Below are 26,904 nucleotides of genomic sequence, written 5' to 3' on the forward strand. Positions count from 1 at the left end.
GATGCCCTGATGTCAAGGAAAGTTCCAGCTGAACATGCGGGATCCTGCATTGCTTTGCAGGAATTGTGCCAAAAGGTTCAGGATCTGAAAGCAAACCAGTTGAGCTCCAGGACAGGAAAGCTTTGGTTGATGTTCATGAGACCGGAATGAACAAGTCTTCTGGAGTGGGACATGGACTGATATGACTATAGAACAGTGTCTCATGAGGGCAGGAAAGACACATGGTGGTCTTATTAACATCACTCACAAAGAGGCAGCAAGAACAAAGTGGTTGCTATCGGCCCATGTCACTGCACAATATTGTGATGCATTGAGAGCTCTTACGGGAACATCCACTGGAACCTGGTCAGAACAACACCGAGAAATGACTCCCGGTTGTCGTAAGCGTGACTTTGGTGATCTGCAGAAGTTTGTGTCATTTCTTCGCAGTCACAATCCCTTCAGCAGTGCAGGTAGCTCAGAACTGAGAAACATCTCATCTGGACTGATTGCTGATGACCGTGTCAATGTAGATGAGGCCAAACAGATTGGAACTGACATACACAATAAGCTGACAGGTAAACGGTTTGGTGACATAGTACTCAAGAGGTCTGATCAGGCACGCACATTCAATGTCATGAGGAAGCCTGTCCGTGTCGAGAATGAGGATATCTGTATGTCTTCTGCTGAGCTGCAGCAACGTTTGCTGTCCATTGCATATGTCAATGGACCCCTGATAAGAGCATTTTCACATATGAGCTTGCAACTGTTGCACCATCCCTTTTCCAAGATGACGGAAGCATGAGAAAGTCGCAGAAGTCCCAACTGGCACAACACATAATGAAGATGAGTCCTAACATCACTGAACATCCTGTTGAACAGCCTGCAGCAACTGTGATAGATGGATGTGCCCTCCTGTATCGTCTAGCATGGCCAAAGGTTGGGACAGTGCACTCTGTCTGTGAATCATATGTTGGTGCTGTCATTCAACATCAGAGAGCTAGTGTTCCATTGTGTGTTGTGTTTGATAGTTACAAAGTCGCACAACAAAGACAGTGAGCAGAAGCGCCGTCGTGTTCAGCAGGCATCATTTCCTGACATGGTTGTGGAACCAAGGACAAGTGTTCCCACCAATAAGACTGGCTTCCTTTCAAACGTGCGTAACAAGCAGAACCTCGTCAACTTGCTAGGCATGTATCTGAGACAGGCTGGTATCCAGGTGACACATGCTGGTGATGAGGGTGATGCAGATGTGGTCATTGTGCGCAAGGCACTAGACTTTGCTGAGGATCACACAAACGTATGTGTATTGGCTGATGACACAGATATATTGATTCTGCTGATGTATCACTCCAGCAATTCAAGCAATATTTGTTTGCAGACCAAAGCACATGTGATCTCTATAAAGGTTGCCCAAGAAGCTCTAGGGAGAGACATGTGCAGGTGTTTACCATTTGCACATGCAATGTCAGGTTGTGACACTACATCAGCCCTGTTTGGGATAGGAAAGGTGAAAGTCCTCAAAGTTCTTCAGTCGGCACAAAGTTTGAGATCAGACATTCTCATATTTGGTGAAACAGGTGCTTCACCAAAGGAGCTGCATCGTGTTGGGGAACAGTTTGTGGCAGCATTCTACAAAGGTGGATCTAAGGCACCAAAAGCCTTGGATGAACTTCGCTACTTACATGATCTCCCCAAAGTATGTAGCCATTGAACGGATGCCTCCTACCAGTAGAGCATGTTACTTTCATTGCCTGAGTCCACCACCAAGTTAGTACCTGGCGTAATCTACGCACAGTCCTCAACAAGGAGGAGTATGGTTTCAAGCTGGAGGCTGGTTCTGTGGTCCCAATAATAACGGATATGGCTCCTGCACCCTCAGATCTGCTCCGTGAAATTCGCTGTTCTTGCAAGAGTAGCAAGAAGCTGTGTGCATCCTGCAGTTGTGCTAAGAAACGTCTGCCGTGTAGCATTCATTGCAAGTGCGAGGGCCAATGTGAAAACTTCCACCAGTATATCAAATCACCGATGAGACTGATGATGATGGGGAATCATAAGTGTGAATTCATCTACTGAAAAACAGTGTTATGTCTCACTTAGTTACTTAGCAAATGACACTTTCTGACTATCTGTGTTTATGTTGATTTGGCAAGGCATTCAGCTTACCTGCTTAAATCTCTGGCACGTATGATCCCTAATGAACATGTGATGAGATATATGAGTTTTTGTCAATTGTCACACATCAAATATGTGCTGCCTTAACATGCTGTGTTAGAGTGCTTCTGTGCCACAATAAGCGTGATTACTGTCATCTAATTGTATACAATGACAGTTGTGTTTTGTTGCCATTTTGAATTTGTGTTATGTAATATATGATTTCCATAGCATTTAGATCTGTAGTCAATGACATGTATATCACTGTACTAAGCTGGGAAATGCAAATTCATCATTTAACACATTTTTCTTCAAAGATATATTTTATAACAGAATTTTGACATTAAGGAACAGTATAACGTACTCAATCTTACTAAAAGGTAGCTGAATATACTCAAATCTCATCAGGTTGTATTCAAATACTATAATAACATATATAGAGATATAAATTTGGTATCTATGTGATATCTATAATAAGAACTATGCTTGTTCATAATTTACGGAAGCCATTTGTCCGCCATTTTGAATTTGTGAGAAGAAAACATATTTCCCCAAGGTTGATTCCTGTTGAATTTTTTAAATTCAATTGATGCCCTCATGTAGGTAATTGTGCAAAAATTTGGCTGTTACCTTATATGTTTGGGTTCCGGTCTCTTTCTACTGGCCTATATATATATATATATATATATATATATATATATATATATATATATATATATATATATATATATATATATATATATATATATATATATATATATATATATATATATATATATATATATATATATATATATATATATATATATATATATATATATATATATATATATATATATATATATATATATATATATATATATATATATATATATATATATATATATATATATATATATATATATATATATATATATATATATATATATATATATATATATATATATATATATATATATATATATATATATATATATATATATATATATATATATATATATATATATATAGTAGAGTGGATGCAGTGGTCCAGTGCACGCATTTGGCATTTAAAATGTCCCCACAAAAAAAGACCAAAGCAAAATCAACAAACTTCATATCATATTATACTTCAACCATCCCTCCATCATATACAGAAGTATCCCACAAATAACATGTATATCATAAAAACTATGTACCCTAAAAGAATGCAATTAGGAAATGTGGTAGTTTTCTTAGGGAAATGCTAAGGATTGCAAATTTCGTTTTTGTTGTCTGCCTTGTTTCCGGTGTATTTTTTTTTTCTTTTTCCTTTTTGCAGGTTGATTTGGGAGGGTAAACTTCAAGAAATAGGTGTTGGTTTTATTCCAGTACATATCTATAAACTGGAAAAAAGGTGCGTACCTACTGGACAAGGAAATCAAGACTTGACCAGTAGGTACGCATTTTTTCAAATGACTGCTAGAGAGACGTATGCCACAATCCACAGCAATACAACTCAAGCTCTATGGCATATGAGAACAAGAAGCACTGTCCTGTGAAAACTGTCTGTGTGCCACCTCATCAAACTTACCCCACTGGCTGTCCAGTAGGTACGCAGTGCATGTTGTCCAGTAGGTACTCTCGTCGTCCCAGACTACGCGGAACTATCATATCCTCACAGAGCATGTGAGCTAGCTGTACTAGAACCCCCAAATCCAGAGTGCAGGGGCCGTGTTCATGGATTTGCATTTACTACTTCTATAAAGGAAATACTTATCTCCCACTTCAAATTGTAAAGTGATAACTGCTATTTTGTTTGAAGGAAGTCCTATATTCTTATTCACTAAAACTAAAGTTTTTCCTTTACAATATACCAGAGCTGGGACTACCGATTGACATTTGGGATCGGTACTACCGGCGGTAGATTACTGCTACCGATACCGATCATTCGGTATTTTGAAGAAACTACCGAATACCGCTACCGATCGCATGATTGGCAGTCAATCGGTATCTTTAGATTGAAAAAGCTATATAGGGAATTTTTTGTTAATAATTAAGAGAAGAAGACCACGTCAAAATGAAACGGACAAGTTTCAACACGTTCGAGCGCATCTATGGGAAGCAGTTAGCAGGAAATTCCAGGTATTACTTTGACGTCATCACGCTTAGCCAATCACCGGCCGTTCTGGGCGTTCTCAGCCAATCAGAGGCAGCCACGACCTAGCAGATTCTCGCTCCCGCCAAAAGTTTTGGCGGGAGCCCCACTCTTGTTTGGCCTGCCGACGCGAGTAGCCTACACCTACGCTCTAGCTCCTACGCTCTCGACAACGTGCTCAGCCTCATCGCCTAGTGTTTTAAGTGGCAGTGTTTTTAAGTCCACCCGCCGCGGCAGCAGCACTTAATCGTTTTGTGCTTTTAACTTTTCAAGTGATTTTCCTTTTTTAAACTTTATTTTACATTAAAAAAGTTTTTTAATCTACCGATACCGAATCTATACCGATCGGTAGATTTCTGAAAAATCTACCGATCTACCGATACCGATTGGACGCGGCTCGCTACCGACTACCGATACCGGTGGTAGATTTTTTCTACAGAATCCCAGCTCTGCAATATACATTTCACTTGATTAAGGGAACCGGCTGGTTGCCGATTAGTAATTCCGTATTTATTATCCGATTCAACTGAAATGTGGCACAGTTATAGGGTACCCTACACTGTATGTACCCATAAAATTTCATTAGAATTGGGCAATTAGTTATCGAATTAGAGCCAAATTAGTGCGAAACTAAACAAACTTTCCTTAAACCTAAAAACAGACTACACATTTTATCCTATGACAAAAATATATATATCAGTGGAAAGGGCTTGATTTTCTCTAAAAGATTTAGGAGGCAAATTTTTGAATGAGTTCTAATTAGTCGAATTAGGGCCGTACAAAGTTAGTGCAAAATTTGCAACGACTAATTTCGGGTAAATTAATTTTTTCACAGACTAATTGTAGATGAATGAAATGGAAAATAGAAAATCTAATCCCTAAGCATTGTAGCGCAAATCAAGCTCTTTCCAGTGATATGCATATCGTTGTTCTAGGACGAATAGTCTGGCCTTTTTTTAGCATAATGTGCAAAAAAAATAGGTTTTCAGAAAAACGCTATGACCAAAAACAAATAAACTAACATATAAAGGGAGGTTGAATGAATAAAATATCCAAAGGAGACTCTTCTAGCTGTTGTAGTTTTTTAGTTATAAATTAATGAGTACCTACTGGACAAGGGTGAGTACCTAATGGGTAGGGGTAGGCCTAAACGTACGCACTAACTTTATACACCATTTTTTCTGTACAGTTAAATCTTATTCGAAAAATGCTTGTACCACATGAAACTATAGCCATTCCTTTATTTGCAAACAATAATTGATGTAGTTTGCTTAAATAGTATAGCGGGTACAGGTCAGAGTGTAAAAATCGCCGATTTTTGCGTACCTACTAGTTACCTTACCCTATATATATATATTTTATATATATATATATATATATATATATATATATATATATATATATATATATATATATATATATATATATATATATATATATATATATATATATATATATATATATATATATATATATATATATATATATATATATATATATATATATATATATATATATATATATATATATATATATATATATATATATATATATATATATATATATATATATATATATATATATATATATATATATATATATTATATTACTAAAATGAAGAAAAAAAAATGTGCAATTTGAATGCAGATTACAACACCATGTAATTTTTTTTCAATTTCCTCATTTTAGTAAGCAAAACTGTTATTTAAATTATATCATCAGTCTACACATACAGATTTCATTATAAAATAATATCAAAATATTACAATTTCATCGTTTCTTTATCCTAAATTTTTAGGGGTACACAGGAACCTAAAAAAATGCCAAAGGGGTACAGAGGAACAAAAAGGTTGGAAACCCCTGTTTTAGGGAGTGCATGTTAGCAGCGAATTGCAATAGTGGAAGGTACGATAGCAGGAGGATGGGTATATAGGGAATTGTAATGAGGTTTCCATGATTTATAACTCCTCTTGTTTATACAGTAAACCCTCTGGTATCTGGGTTAATAGAGCCACGGGGGCAACCGGATATGGGAAAAACCCGGATATGGTGTAAGTTAAGTCTATATACCTGAAAACTCAACTTTCGATCATGGCCTGCCATAAGGCAACGACAGAGTAATGCATAGGTGCTTCTGTCTATACTCATAATATGGTACGCCCCATAGCTTTGTAGCAGTCAGTCTGCACCAGGGAGTGAAATGATTGATGTGCTCCGGGCGCTGAGAAAAGGGTACGAGCAGCGTCGTCACGGTTAGCACTCGCGGCAATCTCTCCCTGGCTAATCGCAGTCCTGCTGCACCTTGGGGGGATCTGTTACTTGGGATTCGGCAATTAGGCGTGACAGCCTCAGCCACTAACCCATTGCTGGGGTACCTATACCCCCGTGTTCACAGGCACCAGCTAATGTTCCCCTGCCTGGCCAATCACAGCAGCAGGGCCTGGACCCAACCAAGAAAAGCCCAGGTATTTGTGGCAGCTTAACCGCCCAAGTCTGCGCCATCGTGTTTACCACGTAGGCTTTCTAGCAGAACCAGCACTGCCACAAGAAACTTTTTACGGGTCCAGTTTTACAAAACTGGAAGGCCAACACTCTGTGCTGTTCTTAGGTGTGTGCTTTATCGGTGCGTAGCTGCGTTAGCAACCTCGTGGCTACGGGCACCGCGGGCTTTACCATCCAGGTCAACCAGAAGCCATACCAGGGTGATACCCGAAGCGGTCCGGGCCAGCAACAGGCATCAAGTGCTCAAAGCAGGCTTCTATACGGACGCCTGGGCAGGCACCCCAGGACGCTACCCTTTTAAGCCCAGCAATGAGCCTGAATTCCCACAGATGCCGGGCAAGTAAGCCAGGCCACCCCACTTTGAGTATGAGTGGGGAGGATAACCAAGGAGTCAATGACAACCTGGCAGTGATCCATGGCTGTTTAGTTACACTGTGTTGCCCTTGTGAGCCAGGGGGGGCGGGTACCCCCGGCACAGTGCATCCAGCGGGACCACGGGGAGGCCAGCCACAAGAAGTAACCGCGATTTACAGCCAGCCCGCACCTCCAGATCGGGCTGGCCCACGGGACTCCCGAACCCCTGTGGGCCCCTTTACTCGCCTTACCATAAGCATGGTATAATCCTTCTCTCACATGTCGGACCGAGGGCGGTACTTATCTGCATTTCTTATTCCGCCCTCACTCTTGCAGGAGTGCTAGCACGCCTTCTCCACGGGGACGGAGCCCTACTCACCTAGTCCAGTCTGGATTTAGGCAGTCTTCAATGCTAAGCTAGGGTTCGCACTGTGTGTTTCATTTAAACAGTCCTTTAACACTCCCGCCATTTAAACCTGCAATGTCTTGACTCTTGTCACTTCGATATGGTCTGCAGCACTTGGCAAGAACGTTTACGTGCCAGTTGTACTGCGAAGCACACAGCTTTCCTGCGAACCTTCGCACCAGGACGTCAATATCACTGCTACGTGCAAGCTGGGGCACACCTTACGGGTGCGGTACACCACTCTGGCAGAGTTTAGAGGCATTGCGCGGGCAATTTGAACGACTTTTGGCGGCGCGCAACAATTTAAAAAATTTTTTTGGAAAAATCAATTATTTTTTAAAACTCCCGGATACGGGCGAGGTCGGATACGGTGCACCCGGATAACTGAGGGTTTACTTTATACAGAAAAAGTGTTCTACTCGGGGCAAGATATCATTGCTTACATCTTGTACGCCACATACTCCCCAAAAACTCTTTCAATAGAAGGGAGGTCGAGGGAGGCGAATTCCCCCAGTTAAGAGGGTCGAAGGGGGCAAAGCCCCCTCATTAAGGGAGTTGAGGGGGTGAGGTCCACCCCGTTAGGTAGGTTACGTTAGGTTAAGTTAGGTTTCCTTACTTTAAATTTATGTGGCAGGCGATGTGGGGCAGCGGAAATATGAAGAGCAGGACAGGACATGGCGGCGGCAGCGGTGGTCCACTACATGGGCTTGGTGCAATATGTGGCATGAACAAGAGTAACTGTTCACCGTTGCAATGGGATTACTATCGGGTTGGAGGTAGCTGGTAGTCTGTAAAACAACTCGTCGGGGAACTTGTTTACTTTACTGCCGCACCCCAGCACTGCACAAGTGGATGGCATTTCAGCAGAAAGTCTGTCTTGCAGCACCAATGTGGAACAGATCAAAAGAAGAAGAAGACTGGTTTGTTTTACCTCCAACTTAGCCCCGAGCTTGAACTTGATGAGTTGTGAACACAACCTATACCTCCTCGCAGAAATAAGTCGCTCTGCTGTCCACCAGGCATGCGCACTGGGGGAATACACAGCAGGAAAAACTTTAATTTGCCTGGGTTTGTTCTAGTTTGTCCACTTGTGATCTTTGTGAGCGGTGAGTGAAATGTACAGTAAGCAAGTTGAACCTCTCTCTGCGAGCTATTTTACAGCTGCGAGCTGATTCTTACAACACCAGTGGTAATGGGTGACAGCGAACAGCGGCACAGGCACTGAAACATCAATTATTTAGTGATTTCTGGAAAATAAACTATCTTCATAATAAAGAGCATACTATTTTGTCCAGAAATATGCAGTCAGCGTCTCAAAATTAGTAGGCGTATATCCTCTCATTAATAATCCCCATAGTTTTGGCAATTTTATAGGAGTAAGCTTCAAAACAATGACAAAACTGGTTATCTGGCATGAGCTTCCCCCCATTCGTGCCGGATAGATGAGGTTCTACTGAGGAGGGTAGCTAAGGAGACTGACACCATCCTAATAAGTACTTGTTGGAGGATCCTTCAGAACTTCAAGGTTTTTCGGAGTGCTGAGTTCTTTGGAACTAATCATAGGCTTGTTTTTGTAACACTCAAGCTTCATGTTAGGTCAAGAAAAAACTCGAGATGCAACAATACTATGTTGCATCTCAAGAGGCTGAAAGACGTGGCATATGCTCAGAAGTGTGCAATGACAGTCTCTAATTGGTTCAATGTGCTCAGCACCCTTGGGGACCATATAGAACTGTGGGATACCTTCAAACATGAAACTCTCTGAGATGCCAAGGAGTGCACTGGAGAGTGCCTGAGATCTAGGAGTGGATTTGCCTCGGCGGAGAAGCTGGAGAATATTGAAGAGTCACGTTGCCAGGGTTGCTGGAAATCCAGACCAATCCCAGACCACTGCTGAATCTACAGATGATATTTCAGTTAACACTATTGTGGAACAAGTCAATCAACAAGACACGGAGGAAGAAGAATGAGAACAGCAGGAGGAGGAGAGGAGGGCAATACATGATGAACACACAACACGCTTCCTCAGTCACATACTGAGTCATGTGGAGTGCATGAAGGAGTAAGTCAGATACAGACCCTTCTGAATGAGGAACCGATGTGATGAGGCAGCTGGTAGGAGCAGTATCAGTTTACAGTCACATGCATATGGACCAAGTTAACCAATGCAGACAGGCCCTCCTGCTGACATGTCACCCGCTACTTCGCCAGGCAAGCAGCAGCTTCACTTCAAGAGGAAGACAGCCTTCAGCAGCAAGCAGAGGAGGCAATGGAAAACATTGATGAGGATGTGAGAGGTGTTGTGAGTTCCCTGAACTTCAAAGACTTTTAGTCAGTCTCTCCCCTCCACAACTCTCGGGCTTCGTGTGCATGAACTTCTCTTCTCTTAACCCGTAAAGCGTCATCGTAAGAGATACATCAGCCGCTCTCAGACATTAGAGCGTTGGAGGCGTATGCGATACGTCGCCCTCCTCCCATCCTTTTCCTGATAAATAACGTCCTCAAAATGTCTCTCATACATTGCACGCACACTATATGCTGCCTCCTTGACCCTGCTAACATGAATATCTTTTTTTTTTCTTTTTCCTATTATTAGTTTTCAATTTTGTAGCAGTTTCTGCTCCATTATTTTTGTGGTAGCTGCCTTATGGCGCTTTCACCCCGTTAATATGAACACATTCTAAATTCCATTACTTACTCTCCCCATTTCTAGTGTTTTTCGGTGCGAGTTGTGTTGTGGTAGTAAAACCATGTACAATATGAATTATGATATGCCTTTCATTTATCATATGGAAAACAAATACATATTATTCAAAAAATATTTGCACTTTGAAAGGCAACACTCACAGAGTATCTGGTGGTTGCCATCGATTTGATTTTTTGACACAAATATACACTCTCTCTCTCTCTCTCTCTCTCTCTCTCTCTCTCTCTCTCTCTCTCTCTCACACACACATGCACACTTAAGGGTATTTAGGGGTAATGGGGGAAGGGGGGTAGAGGAATTTGGGTAAGGGGTGGAAGAAAACAAAGGCTTTCAATAGTCCCTGTACTGCAAAATTTTTCTAATGTGGTAGTGGTGGGGACTCATAAAGCATGTTGTACAGTTCATCCACATTAGAAGTGGATGAACTGTACAACACGCTCTTCCAGCATCAGTGCCATATTCCACCTGCCACCACCAGCAATGTAGTGGCCAAGTGATTACTGCTTAGTAAATTGAAGTGACAAATGCAGTCCTGAGTTATAGTTCTTCAAAAGGATTTCTATTTCCAATCATAATCAAGAAGACAAAGATGGCACAGTATCCTAATTTAGACTCAATTGATAATCAGGTGAAGCGCTGAAGAAAACAGTTTAGTAAGCTAAAAGAGGAATCATGATATGAAATTCACCTGTGTTAGCACAGTTTGGGGTCAGCCATGGATATCTTTTAAGGTACCCTTTAGGGCCTGTAATCTGAAATATCATACTGGTTGAGAATCTCTTATCTGAAATTCCTGGGACCGAAGGTGTTGTGGATTTTGGAATATTTTTATTGGAATCTAAATAAAATGAAGGGGATTATTCATGAGAGGGTAGCCTATTAATTTCAAGATGCTGACTGCTTATATCTGGACAAAATATGATGCAGTTTATTATGGAGACAGTATTTTTCTCCGGAAACCACTAAATGATTGACTTTTCAGTGTCTATTGTGCACCCGCTGACGCCCGTTGCCACAGCCGCAAAATAGCTCGCTGAGAGGTTCAACTTACTTACTGTTTCTATATTTCACTTAATGCTTGTAAAGATCACAAGTGGACAAACTAAAACAAAACCAGGCAAATTAATGTTTTTCCTGCTGTGTGTTCCCCCAGTGTGCATGCATACTGAACAGCAGAGCAACTTATTTCTGCAAGGAGAAACTTCTCGCAACACTGGCTTGACCGCCGTCGCCGCCATATTCCGTCCTGCGCTGCATATTTCCGCTGCCCCACACTGCGTGCCGAATAAATTTTAACTAGCCAAACATAACTTTACGTAACCTACCTAACGGAGGGGGCTTCGCTCCCTCGACCCCCTTCCATTTGTGACGGAAAAGCAATATGGCAATGAGTTGTATGGACATGAAATATACTTCATATATGGAGCTTCACCCCTCTCGACCCCCTTCTATTTTCCAGAAGTCACCTGTTACTGCACTGCATTCAGGGACTAAAAAGAATCCACGTTGTACGTGACCAAAGGAGGCTACCCTCTCTTGAATATTACCCAAAATGAAACTGAAATAAGTCAACATTTTATGTTTAAAGTAATGTACAAGTAAAGACACTAGTCATGTTACACTCATACATGTAATTCAGATTTCACATTAAAATAAGTTTTTGTACTTATTGTACGAAAAACAACATGATAATATAGTGCTGAAAACAAATGCAATTGGACACGAGCGCACAGGTGCTATTTCTCCTAGTTTAAGACGCGGACTGAGACTAGGGTTGCCAACTTGCCCTTTCCTTAACCCCTTCAACATGAGGACGCATATACTGCATCCTTGCTCTCTATCATCTGACTGACGTCAGATGATAGAGTCGGTTAATCAGCATCTTCCCCTCCTCTTCATGAGCCGTCACCCGGCAAAGGTCTGTGGTCCCTCCTCGGAGGGACGTACGCGCTTAACCCTGACAGCCTCCATATAGCCCATGTCCATGTTGAGAAAAAAAAAAAAAAAAAAAAAAAAAAAAGCATCACATCAGCATTAAATTTTTTTTCGGATTTTGGAGGTTTTCAGATTTTTGAATTCTGGATTAAGGATTTTCAACCTGCATATAATTTTGTGGACTAATACTGAATAAAAATCTGCAAAATGCAATATACTACTTACAGTTACACAAAAAGTTACTCTTCTTTGGTGATCGCAGGTGTGGGGCTTGTTGCTGAAGAACAAGGTCTGTATGAGAGAGCACAGCCCCTGTGGTGGTTGTAAGTGATGGCATGAACGATGAGAGTCTGTATGGTGACTGGAGACGCCAAGATGTGTCTTGATGCATGGTTGCACCTCAGCCTCTTCGTTTAAACTTGTCAGCGACTAAAAGAAAATTAATAAATAATTATACAATTATATCATGAACATTGTCATGGCCCCTCTTATAAGTTATGGTGGCAGTTTTCTTAGAATGTAGAGGCAAACCAAATTATTTTTTGTAAGAAACTGAGATACATTAAAAACAAAATAATAGGTTTGAAAAATAGTACGGCCAGAGAATTGATGAATGAAAAAGAAAGTACAAGGGGGTGAAGGCATGCATGTTGAAATAAGTGAATAAGTGATTGACATATGGAAAGAGTATATTAAGTAGCTAGTGAGTGAAAGGAAGGGAAGCAACTGGGATGTGTTAAGAAAGGAGAGCATGTAGATATTGACAGAGAGTGACATAAAAAGGATAAATAAGGATAGTGGTGGAGGGGTTGGGGATTGACAAAATGCTGAAGTATGGATGTGATATGCTGGAAGGGGAACTACTGCTTTCCTTGGAAACCTTTGGAGTGTCTGAGAATTGGAAGAAAGCTACAATTATTCCACTATGCATAGGGAAGAGAAAAGAAATGAAAGCATCAGTTATAGCAGTATTCAGAGGTGGGCAAGTGCGGTACTTAGTGCAGTAGTACATCACAAGAAAAGTATCGCACTACCACAGACTTTCTGAAAATACCGCACTACCGCGGACCACACTAGAAAATCCTGCGGTACTTTTTGCGGTACTTAGAAACCTATCGAAGACATTTGCAGCGTGGCATGCTCACAGATTTTTATTTTTTATTTTTTTTACAGTGAATCGGACTCAATCAGTCAATCGGTATCAGTCATCAGAATCAGTGATTCAATCATTCTGACTTTTCAGTTATTGTTCAAAATTAAATACTAAATGAATAACTCGGAGGAAATCTGTTCGTCACTCAACCCAAGGCGGCGCTCCATGACTGCCTCTGACGATGACTGTACATGGCACTGAACAAGCAAGCAGTAACATGATCGCCACTCAATCTCATGTCCCGCACAAATTTTTCTTTGACGCATAACATAGACCACCGTGCATACTATACGTATCTGTTTTTTAACTTCATTGTAACTTCTCTATTCTCTCTCTCTCTCTCTCTCTCTCTCTCTCTCTCTTTTCAATGTAGCCAAGATCAATATTATTTGATTATCATAATAATAATAATAATAATAATAATAATAATAATTTATCATTATTATTATTATTATTATCTCCCCGTTAAAATTTCCACATGGTTTCTTCGCTGAGGCAGGAGACGCCAGTGCTTAGAGCTTTCCCACGGTCGAGGTCTCGCTATTACCAGTTGCAGTTGATGTGTTTTGTCTTAATATGTTGGAGAGTTTGAATAATGTTTCACTATTCCCATCATGATTTTCCTATATTACTAATCTTTTGTTTTCGCTCAAACTCCAGAGAATTCCTCCCCTTCCCCTTCACTCCCCCATATCCTCCCTACCATTCCTCCCTGGCTAGTGCTACTGCAGCTGTCACACCACCCTTCCTTCCTTCCTTCCTTACCACCCCCACCTCCTCTCTCACATGACGCTGATGTCCTCCTCCCCCTGTCCCTCCTCCTCCCTCGGAAAGTTGCATTCCTCCCTCCTCCCCTGTCCCCCTTCCTCCCTTACCTCCCTCTCTTCCTCCCCCAGTCCTCCTTTATTTTTTTATTTTTATATCACAAGTTATTAGTTAGTCAATGGATAGCCAGGAGAGGCATTGAAGTATTTTTTATATTGACTAGTGTCTACAAATACCGCTGTACTGCACACCAGATAACACAATATGAAAGAAAAAATATGGGACCGCACAACCGCAACCGCACTACTCCGGGAAAAGTACCGCATTACCGCAGGTAATGTAGGAGTAGGTAGGAAGACACCTACCGAATGGGCGTGAGCTACTCCCGGTGAGGATATATGGGAAGCGAGGAGGGTGCTGAAGCCCTTCAAAGACCCTTCCCATGTCCTCACTAACCGTTTCCCTTTTGTCTCATCAACACCAGAGAGCAGTTCAACATGCTCTCTAAAGACAGTTCCTCTTCTTTCTACACCACACTACATTCACAAAACACACACACCTTTTCCCAAAATTCAAAATTCAACATGGCGAAAAAAATAGCTGCCTCGGAGTCCCCGCCTGGGGGGGGGGGGGACCATAAATTCCCCCAGTGAGGACTCCCCTTCTAGCTGCCGACTTGAGAGGTGTCCTGATAACTCCTCGAACCTCCTCCTTATCAATTTCTGCAACATTCGCGGTCTTCGTTCTAATTTTCGTTCTGTGGAACATCTCTCCTCCTCTAAACCTCACCTTCTCTTCCTCACCAAAACACAGGTTTCTGAGGCTACTGACAGCAACCTCTACTCTGTTCCCTCCTACTATCTCTATCCTAAATTTCAATCCAAAGCTGGATGTTGCGCCTACGTGCGCAACGACATCACTTGCTCTCGTGCCCACGACCTTGACTCTTCTGAATTTTCCACCATCTGGTTAAGACTTCATTGTCATTCTATTACTAAATACATCTGTGCTGTTTATCTCTCACCTAACTCTACTAACTATGTAAAACTCTTTGACTATTTGAACTCTAAAGTGGAGCGCATCTTGACCCACTCTCCCTTTGCTGAAATCTCCATCTTGGGAGATTTCAATGTTCACCATCAGCTTTGGCTTTCATCCTCTTTCACTGACCAGCCTGGTGAACAAGCCTTCAACTTTGCTCTCCTCAACGACCTAGAGCAGTTGGTTCAGCACCCTACTCGTATTCCCGACCGTCTTGGAGACAGGCCCAACATTCTAGACCTCTTCCTTACCTCTAATCCTTCTGCTTACTCTGTCAAACTGTTCTCTCCGTTGGGCTCCTCTGATCATAACCTTATTTCTGTATCCTGTCCTATCGATCCTGTACATCCTCTGGACCCATCAAGGAGGCGATGCTTCTGGCATTTTGCTTCAGCTCGGTGGGACGACCTGAGGATGTACTTTTCCGATTTCCCGTGGAATGATTACTGCTTCCAGGAGAGAGACTCCTCTGTGTGTGCTCTGCGCATCACAGAGGTGATTGTCTCTGGAATGGAGGCATACATTCCACTTTCTTTCTCTACTCCTCATGCTAAAAAGCCTTGGTTTAATCATGCTTGTTCTCGTGCTATTAAAGATAGAGAGGCAGCTCACAAAAGGTTCCTGAGCCTTCGAACTCCCACTAACTTTGATCTATACATTTCAGCCCGGAATCGTGCCAAATCTATTCTCCGACTTACCAAAACTTCTTTTATAAATAGAAACTGTCAACACCTTGCTTCTTCTAATTCTTCCCGTGACTTCTGGCATCTAGCCAAAAATATCTCCTCCAATTTCACTTCTTCCTCTTTCCCTCCTCTCCTTAACCCTGACGGCAGCACTGCCGTCTCATCTGTCTCTAAGGCTGAACTCTTCACTCAAACTTTCTGTAAGAACTCCACCTTGGACGATTCTGGGCATATTCCTCCTACTCATCTCCCCTCTGACTCCTTTATGTCTGTTATTAAGATTCTTCCTAATGATGTTTTCTATGCCATCTCTGGCCTCAACTCTCAGAAGGCTTATGGACCTGATGGAGTGCCTCCTATTGTCCTTAAAAACTGTGCTTCTGTGCTAACACCCTGCCTGGTCAAACTCTTTCGTCTCTGCCTATCAACATATAACTTTCCTTCCTGCTGGAAGTATGCCTTTGTACAGCCTGTGCCTAAGAAGGGTGACCGCTCCAATCCCTCAAACTACCGCCCAATAGCTTTACTTTCATGTCTATCTAAAGTTTTTGAATCAATCCTTAACCGGAAGATTCAAATTACCCTTCCACTTCTAATCTTCTATCTGATCGCCAATATGGATTCCGCAAGGGGCGTTCTACTGGCGATCTTCTTGCTCTCTTAACTGACTCTTGGTCATCCTCTCTTAGCCGTTTCGGTGAAACTTTCTCTGTTGCGCTTGCATATCGAAAGCCTTCGATAGAGTCTGGCACCACTCTTTGCTTTCTAAACTGCCCTCTTTCGAATTCTATTCCTCTCTCTGTTCCTTTATCTCCAGTTTCCTTTCCGGCCGTTCTATCTCTGCGTAGGTAGACGGTCACTGCTCTTCCCCTAAACCTATCAACAGTGGGATTCCACAGGGCTCTGTCCTATCACCCACTCTCTTCCTGTTATTCATCAATGATCTTCTTTCCATAACAAACTGTCCTGTCCACTGCATGACGACTCCACTCTGCATTATTCAACTTCTTTCAATAGAAGACCATCACAACAGGAAGTACACAACTTCAGACTGGAGGCTGCACAACGCTTAACCTCAGACCTTGCTATCATTTCCGATTGGGGCAGAAGGAACCTTGTGTCCTTCAATGCCTCAAAAACTCAATTTCTCCACCTATCAACTCGACACAATCTTCCAAACACCTATCCCCTATTCTTCGACAACACTCAGCTGTCACCTTCTTCAACACTAAACATCCTCGGTCTATCCTTAACTCAAAATCTCAACTGGAAACTTCATATCTCCTCTCTCGCTAAATCAGCTTCCTCGAGGTTGGGTGTTCTGTATCGTCTCCGCCAGTTCTTCTCCCCCGCGCAGTTGCTATCCATATACAGGGGCCTTGTCCGCCCTCGTATGGAGTATGCATCTCACGTGTGGGGGGGCTCTACCCACATAGCTCTTCTGGACAGAGTGGAGACTAAGGCTCTTCATCTCATCAGCTCTCCTCCTCCTACTGATAGTCTTCTACCTCTTAAATTCCGCCGCGATGTTGCCTCTCTTTCGATCTTCTATCAATATTTCCACGCTGACTGCTCTTCTGAACTTGCTAACTGCATGCCTCCCCCCCTCCCGCGGCCCCACTGCACACAACGGACAAGAACAAACTTGTATGAATTTTTTAGTTAGTGGACTTAAAGTTAGTGGAGGAGGAACTACATTTAGCAGAAGCTAATTGGTCAGCTAACTGTTTCTAATGTTAGCAAAAACACTAATCAGCTAATGAAAAAATTAGCTTCGCTAATTAGCGATTAGCGGAACCGTGCCCACCACTGATATTAACGGTAACCACAACAGCATCTGCTAGCTACCTCGCCCTCCTCTATTTATCTGCTGTCCCATCCTTTGGTTACTGTAGTCTTTTTAGGCCACCTGATGAAATATTTTCCTTGATCCTTGTGGTTTCCATTCAAATGAAGAAGTATTTACACCACAAGAAAGTCTTATGCATCAATCCAGGGTATGTATATGTTATGGAAAATAGCCAAGTGTTTGTGTGTGTCAGTACTGACACAGCTTAGGGGATCGCCTGTTACGTAGATTAGGTTTCGTTAGTTTGAATTTATTCGGCATGCGGTGTGGGGCGGCACAAGATGGGGCAGGGTGGCAGCAGGGTTGGCCCATTACACAAGCCGATGTTGCGAGTAATACCTCACCGCCGAAATAAGTCGCTCTGCTGTCCACCACGCAAGAACACTGAAGGAAATACACAGCAGGAAAAACATCAAATTGCCTGTTTTTTTCTAGTTTTTCCACTTGTGATCTTTGTGAGTGGTGAGTGAAATATAGAAACAGTAAGCTAGTTGAACCTCTCTCTGCAAGCTATTTTGCAGCTGCGGCGGCAGCCGGCGGTGTGTGCATAACAGGCAGGGTTGGCGGTTTCAACAAATGGTTTAAACCAATAAAAAAAGTGGTTTAAACCAACTAATAAACCTTTTTTTTTTCTTTCGTGTGTATCTTTGTTAGTTTCATCAAAATTGTGGTTTTAACTATATGTAAGAGTTTAATTATGTACAGCAGGGTTGGCAGTTTAAACCAGGGGTGTCAAACTCAAAACCCTTCGAGTGCCAATTCATACTCTGAAGTGCCATAATGGGGCCCAACAAGGTAAAAAATACATTTACAAGATTTTTGAAGTTACCGTGATACCGCGGGCCATTTCTGACTATTCCGCGTGCCATGAGTTTGACACCCCAGGTTTAAACCAAAAGATATCAATAAAACCAATGTTTTTATTGTGTATCTTTGTAGTTTTCATCAGGTATTGTGGTTTTAATTATAAGTGGTTTTAAATTTTTAATTATGCACAGTCATTTTACTTACCAGCATGAAAACATCAGTTGGTAAACTCAAATCTCTATTCAAATGCAGTAACTTCAAAGTAACTGAAAATATAATTTTGGTACATTATATCTAAATAAATAAATAGATAAATAAATATATATATATATATATATATATATATATATATATATATATATATATATATATATATATATATATATATATATATATATCAGTCGTCCCTCAAATAGTACGGTTTCCAATAGTACGGATTCAGTTTTATACGGATGGTCATGGAAGATTTTTTTTAGGATTTTTAAATTTCCCGCTCGTCACACCAAGTAGCCCTGGCATGAGTGGCAACACTGTTCAACCAAAACACCTGCTGAACGCACCCCAATACATTCGAGAAAGGTGTTCACCTTGAAGAAAAATTCAGATTTAGGAGAAGTTACGTTTTGGGATAAATTATGTTGCCACAGGGAGAGCATACCACGTGAATGAGAGCAGCGTTCGCTGTATCTATCATCTTGAGTCTTGATCTTAGTTCAGGACGTAGTTGTCCCTTTCGGTCCCAACTACAGCCTTTGAAATGGCTTAATCCCTCAGGGCCAACACCCTGAAAATCATTGTGAAAAATAAATTCTTGCCGCAGTAACTGCCAGTGCTCCAAGAGTGCTGCAAGAGTGGAGATAAAGGCTGTCCTTTTACTAAGCCTCATCGTTGTTATTGTAATGGCGTCTCACTCATAGCAAAATGACGTACGCTGATCTTCCTGGCGACGTTTAACATGTATTACTAGCTGTCCTGACTGATGAACTCCTTACAACAGAAGATGAAAAGGAAGCTGCAGTGGTTATGGTGGCACAAAGAGGTGAAATGCAATGGAAACTATTATATGTGTTTGTTTGGGCCGCCATATTTGCTGATGACGTCATCACAGCACGAAGGCGCTTCACCTCTCAAAGCCGGGAGCCAGCAGACGTGCCGAGTTGGCAACTCGTGCTGCCGCGTCATGCGTCTGAGAGCACTCGTGACGTTCCAAGAGTCCCGATTCCCTCTCTCAAACGCAGCCCAGGAGTGTTTCTAAGGGGGGCACTAATTTTATACGAATTTTCGAATAGTACAGGGATCCTGGGTCCCTAACCCCCGTACTATTTGAGGGACGACTGTATATATATATATATATATATATATATATATATATATATATATATATATATATATATATATATATATATATATATATATCTATATATTACCTCTCGAAGTTTCAAGGCTTCATTCAAGGTATGGCGCTAAACTTCGAGGATCGCTAACTCGAGGTATTGAAATACATGAAAAAGTGATTATTGGTTCCGGCCCGTGGAAAAAAATTGCCTTTTTTTTCGACTTGACTCCCTTGTTATCACAATTTTTTCGACTTTACTTTCTTGTTATCTCAAAATACGTACCTTCGTAATAGGCAAAAAATGGTAAATGAGAACAGGTCGTTTTGAAGCCGCAGTTGAAGGCGGCTGCCTTACAATTGGCTGAATACACGCTTGTGATCCACGTGGTGTCGTCTGCTAAAGTAAGGGCGGTTGCTCGCGGTCACCCGAGGGACAGTTGGACAAAGCTATAGCTTCTGATAGTTTTCTGTGTGTTATGATATAATATGCTAACTCTTTCTGTTATATATCATTAAATCACTAACATCATGATTAACTTGTCAATGCCTGTTGAACGTAAACCGCCGCCGCAATCGCAAAATAGCTTGCAGAGAGGTTCAACTTGTTTACTGCTTCCATATTACTCTCACCGCTCACAAAGACCACAAGCGGACAAAAAAGTACAAATCCAGGCAAATTAACACTTTTAATGCTGTGTATTCCCACAGCGCGCATGCGTGGTGGACAGCAGAATGACTAATTTCAGCGGGGAGATATTTCTCGCAACACCTGCCAGTGTATAGTGGACCTTCTTCTTCTTCTTTTGACCTGTAATGTTTTGTATCCCTTCTTAGGTCCTCCTTCTCCACATTTTTATACTTCACAACATGCACTTAGAGCCGCTTTCAGTCATTTTGTTTGTATTGATCGTTATCAGTCGCGGGGATCGCCACTTTAGTATTTCCACATGAAACTGGCCGATGGGTAGTGATGTGATGTGATGGTGTCGGAGGTATTGCCTTTACAACGGCACCTCGTGGCGGCTGCTGGGTTAGCCTCGCCCCGCACCTTACCACACACTCTCAACACCTGTCGCTTCGTTTGCAGCCACCATCCCCATAGGCCAATTTCACGTGGAAAACTATGGCGTCGATCGCCGCCATTAGTACGATCAAAACAAACAGTGACTGTGAAAGCGGCCCTGATTTACTTCACAGTGCGCACTTAGTTACACTTCACCCAGATCTTAGGTGTTTTCCTGTTCTTTTCTTTCCCTGAATTTGGTTTTCTATGCCCTTTTGCTATTTTCCACTGTTACTTTTCACTGTCGCTGACATGCATTACAGGTCAAAAGAAGAAGAAAAAGAGGAAAACAACACTGGGAGATCTACAATTTTCATAGACTCGAGAAAAAAGTTTTTTGGACTGTGGTTCCCCAGCACGGGGTGTTCTCTTATCTTGTTAATCAAGTAGTAAGCAAAGCAGTTCTGCCAGTCCATTTTACGAGTCTTTTGGTGGGCCACCTTCCACTGCTCCTCACTCCTCAGCCATTGCTGTCTTCTGTTTGTTTACATGCAGCCGTTCGGTACCCACGTACCCACGCTCGTATTCACAACCGTTTTCCATTCATACGGACAACCAACAACTCGCTCCCGGTTGGGTATACGGGCAACCGTGGTTGCCCATAGCCCCAATGGTTGGACACCGCCTTTTGAGGCAGCACGCATGACGCCGACGGTAGGTAGACGCGACCGGTACATGTCAAAGCAACGAAACTCGTGGCGGTTCTGCGCGATAGTCCTGATTGTAAGAATTTAGTACTCAGCGCTAAACGCGAGGATCGCTAAACTCGGAGAGCGCGAATCTCGAGTGGGTTCTGTATATATATATATATATATATATATATATATATATATATATATATATATATATATATATATATATATATATATAATATGATGCCCCGCGTGGAGAAGTGCCCCAAGCGCCAATTTTTAAAACGTCAGAAATCGCTTCCAAATTTTGGAAATGTAAAACATTAATAACTTTGTTGTCATTGAAGCTAGGAGCATTTTGAAAACATCATTTTTAAGTATTTTTCAAGACAAAACCACTGATGTTAGTTTTAGAAAGATTAAACAAAAACAAATAACAAGTAGACAAACAAACAAACAACAAGTAGACAAACAAACAAGCAAACAACAAGTAGACAAACAAACAAACAACAAGTACACAAACAAACAAACAACAAGAAGACAAACAAACAAACAACAAGTACACAAACAAACAAACAACAAGTAGACAAACAAACAACCAGATGATTTGTTTATGACATCATGAGCAGATTCAGTCACACAAAGTATTACTGGTTTGATTACTAACACAAAAAAAACTATAATGGAGTGTCAAACAAGCAAACAAACACACAAACAAACAACAAATAAAAACACAGTTGTTTGGAACTAGTTTTGTGTGTTTCTAGGCAATAAGAACTCAAATCCAGTAGTGATTGTGTATTATTCTTCCCATGTTGTCTTCCAGACAACCAAACAATAATAAAAACAAGCAAACAACAAACAAAACAGGTAAGCGGTTATTCGTTTTCATGCTATTTTTTTCTCCCAAAGCCTGAGTCATCACGCAAAGTATTACTGGTTTGATTACTAACGCCAAAAAAACTATAACGGAGTGTCAATCAAGCAAACAAACTTAATCAACAAACAACCAACACAGTAACGTTTGGTACTAGTTTTGTGTTTCTAGGCACTAAGAACTCGAATCTAGTACTGATTGTGTAAAAATTCTGCCAAAGTTGTCTTCCAGTCCCAGACACAACTAAACACACACAAACAAGCAAACAACAAACATACAAAAAACAGATAATCGGTTACTCGTTTTCTTGGTATTTTTTTTTTCTTCCCAAGCCTGAAGTCCATTCAGGAAATGATTGTTTAATGTGCAATAATAATGATACTAAACAAAAACAAATACATAAAAACAAACAAACAACATACAATGCAAACAACCAACATAAAATCGCCTCAGCGGTGTTTTGATCAAACATTGCACTAACCGAATGGATAATGATTCTGCTTATTGTTAACTGTACACCCAAACAACCAAACAAAAAAAGCGAACAAACAAACGATTAGTAAAATTAATATTAAACTCTACTGTTTCATTAAAAAAATAGTTATTCTAATGTTTACCCCTCGCTTGCATGGCTACAGTGCGCGGGGTAGGGGAGCACACGTCACCACCACCACCACCGCAGCCGGGAGCTTGGGACACTCCTCCGAGGCACGTTTCGCCAGGGCATGCAAGTCGAGTGAGTGTGCAGTTTTACCTCTCTGGTTTCAGAGCGTTTTGACCGTATTGCGAGTGGCGTTTTGTCCTTTCCAACATGCTGAGATTGAAGTAGAAGGGTGAAAATAGTGCTATATGTGCTTAACTCCAAACCGGCTATTGTGTCGCTTGGGACACTTCTCCACGCGGAGCCTCATATACAGTCATCCCTCAAATAGTACAGGGGTTAGGGACCCAGGACCTCCATACTATTCGAAAATCCGTATAAAATTAGTGCCCCCTCTAGAAACACTCCTGGGCACTCCTACCGAATCCGAGTCCTACCTGGCTCAGCTGTTACCCACGGGCGCAAGTTGCCAGTTATGCATTTTCTGCTGCAGTCACAGTGTAGTATTACCACAATAGGGGTGTCGAAGGGGGCGAAGCCCCCACGTTAGAGGTCAGGATATTTCAAATTCGGTTGGAGTAGTTTACATATGTGTCTTAACTATAAAATATGGAGATGTAATGTTGTATTTTGGAGGCGGGGAGTGAATCTCCACAATTACCATTTCGTATCTCATTTCAAGTATGAATTAGAAAGCAATAGAAACTGTGGTAGAGAGTAAGAGAGAGTGTGAGTGTATGACATGGCTCGCTCGCTGACAATGTGGAGGGCAGCGCTGCCAGGATGGCTCCGTTGCTCAGCGTGGTAACACTACACCAGAAAATGCATAATTAGCAACTTTGGCCGGCGAGTAGAAGCCGAGCCAGGCGGGACCCCGATTAATGTGGTAAGCTCTCCTTACTGCAATGTAACTCGTACCAAAACGTAACTTCTTCTAAATCTGAATTCTTCTGCAAGGTGAAAACCTTTCCTGAATGCTTTGGGGTGCATTCAGTAGATGTTTTGGCTTGTCTCTTGGGTTCCATGTTCATGTTATGTGGTAATGGAGAAGCGTAGCTAAACAAGGTTTCCACCGACAAGAGATCAGCTAGCGACTCATGAGAGTCATGAGAGTGAGCAAAAATCGCTCATCTCGCACAACTCTCATGAGTCTCCCAGTGGCTCGCTAGTTTGTGTTTTCATGGAAACCATGTAACGAGTGAGATGCGACCAAAAGAGCTCGGAGGGTATAAAAACGATGTCGCAGCACTTCCGAGTTGCAGTTGGGATTGGACCTTCAAGCAGTCAGCATGGACGATGTGTACCTTGCTCTTCTCCTCTAGGTCCAGGCCAACATTCTGCAAGAACGGCTCTCCGAAACATATTGGAGATACGGAGAGTGATGCGAAGAAGGCGTAGGCGTCGGCCACAGGTCTGGGTTTGCAGTTGGCTCACCAAACAGCAGAGACTTGACCACAGTCAGTACTATAGGCTGGTCCAGAAGCTGAGGACAGAAGATCTGAATTACTTCAAGAATTATATGAGGATGCCCCTGGAGCTCTTTAATGAGATCCTCAAGAGGGTGAGGCCGGCTATCAGCGGACCAGGAACCAATGCCCGTGCATCTCTTGATCCTGGCTTGAAGTTGGCACTGACTTTAAGGCACCGAGCCACTGGTGACCAGTACCCGAGCCTCAGGTTCAACTAGAGGGTCAGCAAGACAGCCATCTGCCGTGCCATCCCCAAGGTGTGTGAGGCCATCGTGAAAGCCTGCAAGGAAGAAGTGTTCAAGTTCCCAACCTCACCTGGTGTCTGGTGAGTGAAAAGAGCTGGCCATGAAATTCGAGAGGAGGTGGCACGTACCCCATGCCATAGGAGTCCTGGATGGCAAGCGCATCAAAATCAAGCAGCCTCCAAACTCAGGCAGCGAGTACTGGTACGTATATAAGCATTGCTACTCTATCATCCTCATGGCACTCGTCGACGCAGACTACAAATTCATCTGGGTGGACACTGGCTGTGTTGGACACATGTCAGATGCTCAGATATTTAATGAGTCAGAGTTGAAAGAGTGCATTGAGAACAGTACCGTTTGTCTTCCACCAGCTGAACGACTCCCCCAGAAACCAGAGGCAGATGAAGATGGTGCAGATGAGATCAGACTTATCCCCTACTTCATTCTCGGCGACAACGCTTTCGCCTTGAGGAACTACATGATGAAGCCGTGGTCCAAGAGAAACATGACCAAGGAGGAACTCGTCTATAACTATCGCATCCCCAGAGGCAGGCGGGTGGTTGAGAATACATTTGGTATTATGGCCAATAGGTGGAGGTGCTTGTTGACCACCATGTACCAGTCTCCTGATGTGGTGAGAAGCATTGTTGAATGCTGCATTGTTCTACATAACCTACTGAGGATCAGGAACCCCAGAATCCACAGTGCAGAGGTGGACCACAAGGATGAGAACTACAATGTCATCCCTGGAACTTGGAGGCAAGAGATCGACCTGGACCTGGCCAAGGACCAGCGCCTGTACCTCCAACAGTACTTCAAAGACTAGAGGAGAGAAGGGGTCCCTGGCAGGAGCAGATGATCACCCTCAACAGGAACTAGTCATAATAAGTGTTGTGACAAGAGACTTTATTGTTTATTTATATTTTTTTCTTTTAAGTTGTGACAAGATACTTTAGTACAGTAGAGCCCCATTTAGCGCGAGAATTAGGTGGATAAACGCGGTCGCGCTAACTGAATTCGCGCTAATTGAATAAAGTAACCAATATGAAGAAAAAAATTTGGTGCACACGTGGGTCTGACTTTTGGGTTTGATAATTACTCAAAATAATCACTCGCATTAAAAAAAAAAACCCTACGATTGGCTGAGCTCTGAAAACACGCTTGTGATTTGCTGGGAGTCCGATGACATCATCGCCGGCGCTCACCCGGTCAGCGGCCTCGCTGCCTTAAGGCAGTATCCCACTTGGACAACCGGCAAATCCAAATTTTCCGGGTGTACGTCACAGACGGCCAAGGTCAGTTGCCAGTATCCACATCCACAACGTAAACAAAGCACTTGCCCTGTATCAACATGGCGTCGTCTGCTAAAGTAAGGGCTCTCGCGGCTTGTGCTGCGCATCATGGCGGCTTGTGTCGCGCATCATGGCGGCTTGTGCTGCGCATCATGGCGGCTTGTGCCGCGCATCATGGCGGCTTGTGCCGCGCATCATGGCGGCTTGTGCTGCGCATCATGGGGACTTCTGCTGTGCATCATGGCGGCTTGTGCCGCGCATCATGGCGGCTTGTGCTGCGCATCATGGCGGCTTGTGCTGCGCATCATGGCGGCTTGTGCTGTGCATCATGGCGACTTGTGCCGCGTCTCATGGCGGCTTTTGCTTCACATCCTGGCGGCTTATTAAGCGGATCATGGCGGCTTGTACTGCGCATCATCGTGGCTTGTGCTGCGCATCATGGCGGCTTATGCTGCGCACCATGGCAGCTTGTGCCGCGCATCATGGCGGCTTGTGCCGTGCATCATGGCAGCTCGTGCTGTGCATCATGGCAGCTTGTGCTGCGCATCATGGCGACTTGTGCCGCGCATCATGGCGGCTTGTGCCGCGCATCATGGCGGCTTGTGCCGCGCATCATGGCGGCTTGTGCCGCGCATCATGGCGGCTCGTGCCGCACATCATGGCGGCTTGGCGCAATTTTCAAAATTCAGTCGTGGTGGCTGCTCGCGTTAACTGAGGCTTTCGCGCTAATTCATTTTTTTCTTGGTAAATGGTGGCTCGCGCTAATTGCGGTTCGCGCTAATTGATCTCGAGCTAAGTGGGGCTCTACTGTATTTATTTCACTAAGTGTGACTGGATGAAAGTATACAGGTGTGCACATTCTTGGAATGCGATGGGATATAACTCATGTTTTTTGGACAATCTTTGGTAGTACTGAATGTGCTCATTTCATTTGT

General features: G+C 42.7%; 1 protein-coding gene across 1 annotated transcript in view; it reads right to left on the reverse strand.

Annotated features, from left to right (window-relative positions):
- LOC127003710 (uncharacterized) overlaps positions 1 to 26,904 on the reverse strand; it is a 70,664-nt gene that overhangs the window by 18,843 nt on the left and 24,917 nt on the right. Inside the window, exon 3 of the mRNA XM_050870645.1 lies at positions 12,379 to 12,582. Coding sequence (XP_050726602.1) covers positions 12,379 to 12,582 — 204 coding nt within the window. The remainder of the gene's footprint in view (positions 1 to 12,378; positions 12,583 to 26,904) is intronic.

Source organism: Eriocheir sinensis, chromosome 26 (genome assembly GCF_024679095.1).
Source record: "Eriocheir sinensis breed Jianghai 21 chromosome 26, ASM2467909v1, whole genome shotgun sequence".
NCBI lineage: Eukaryota > Metazoa > Arthropoda > Malacostraca > Decapoda > Varunidae > Eriocheir > Eriocheir sinensis.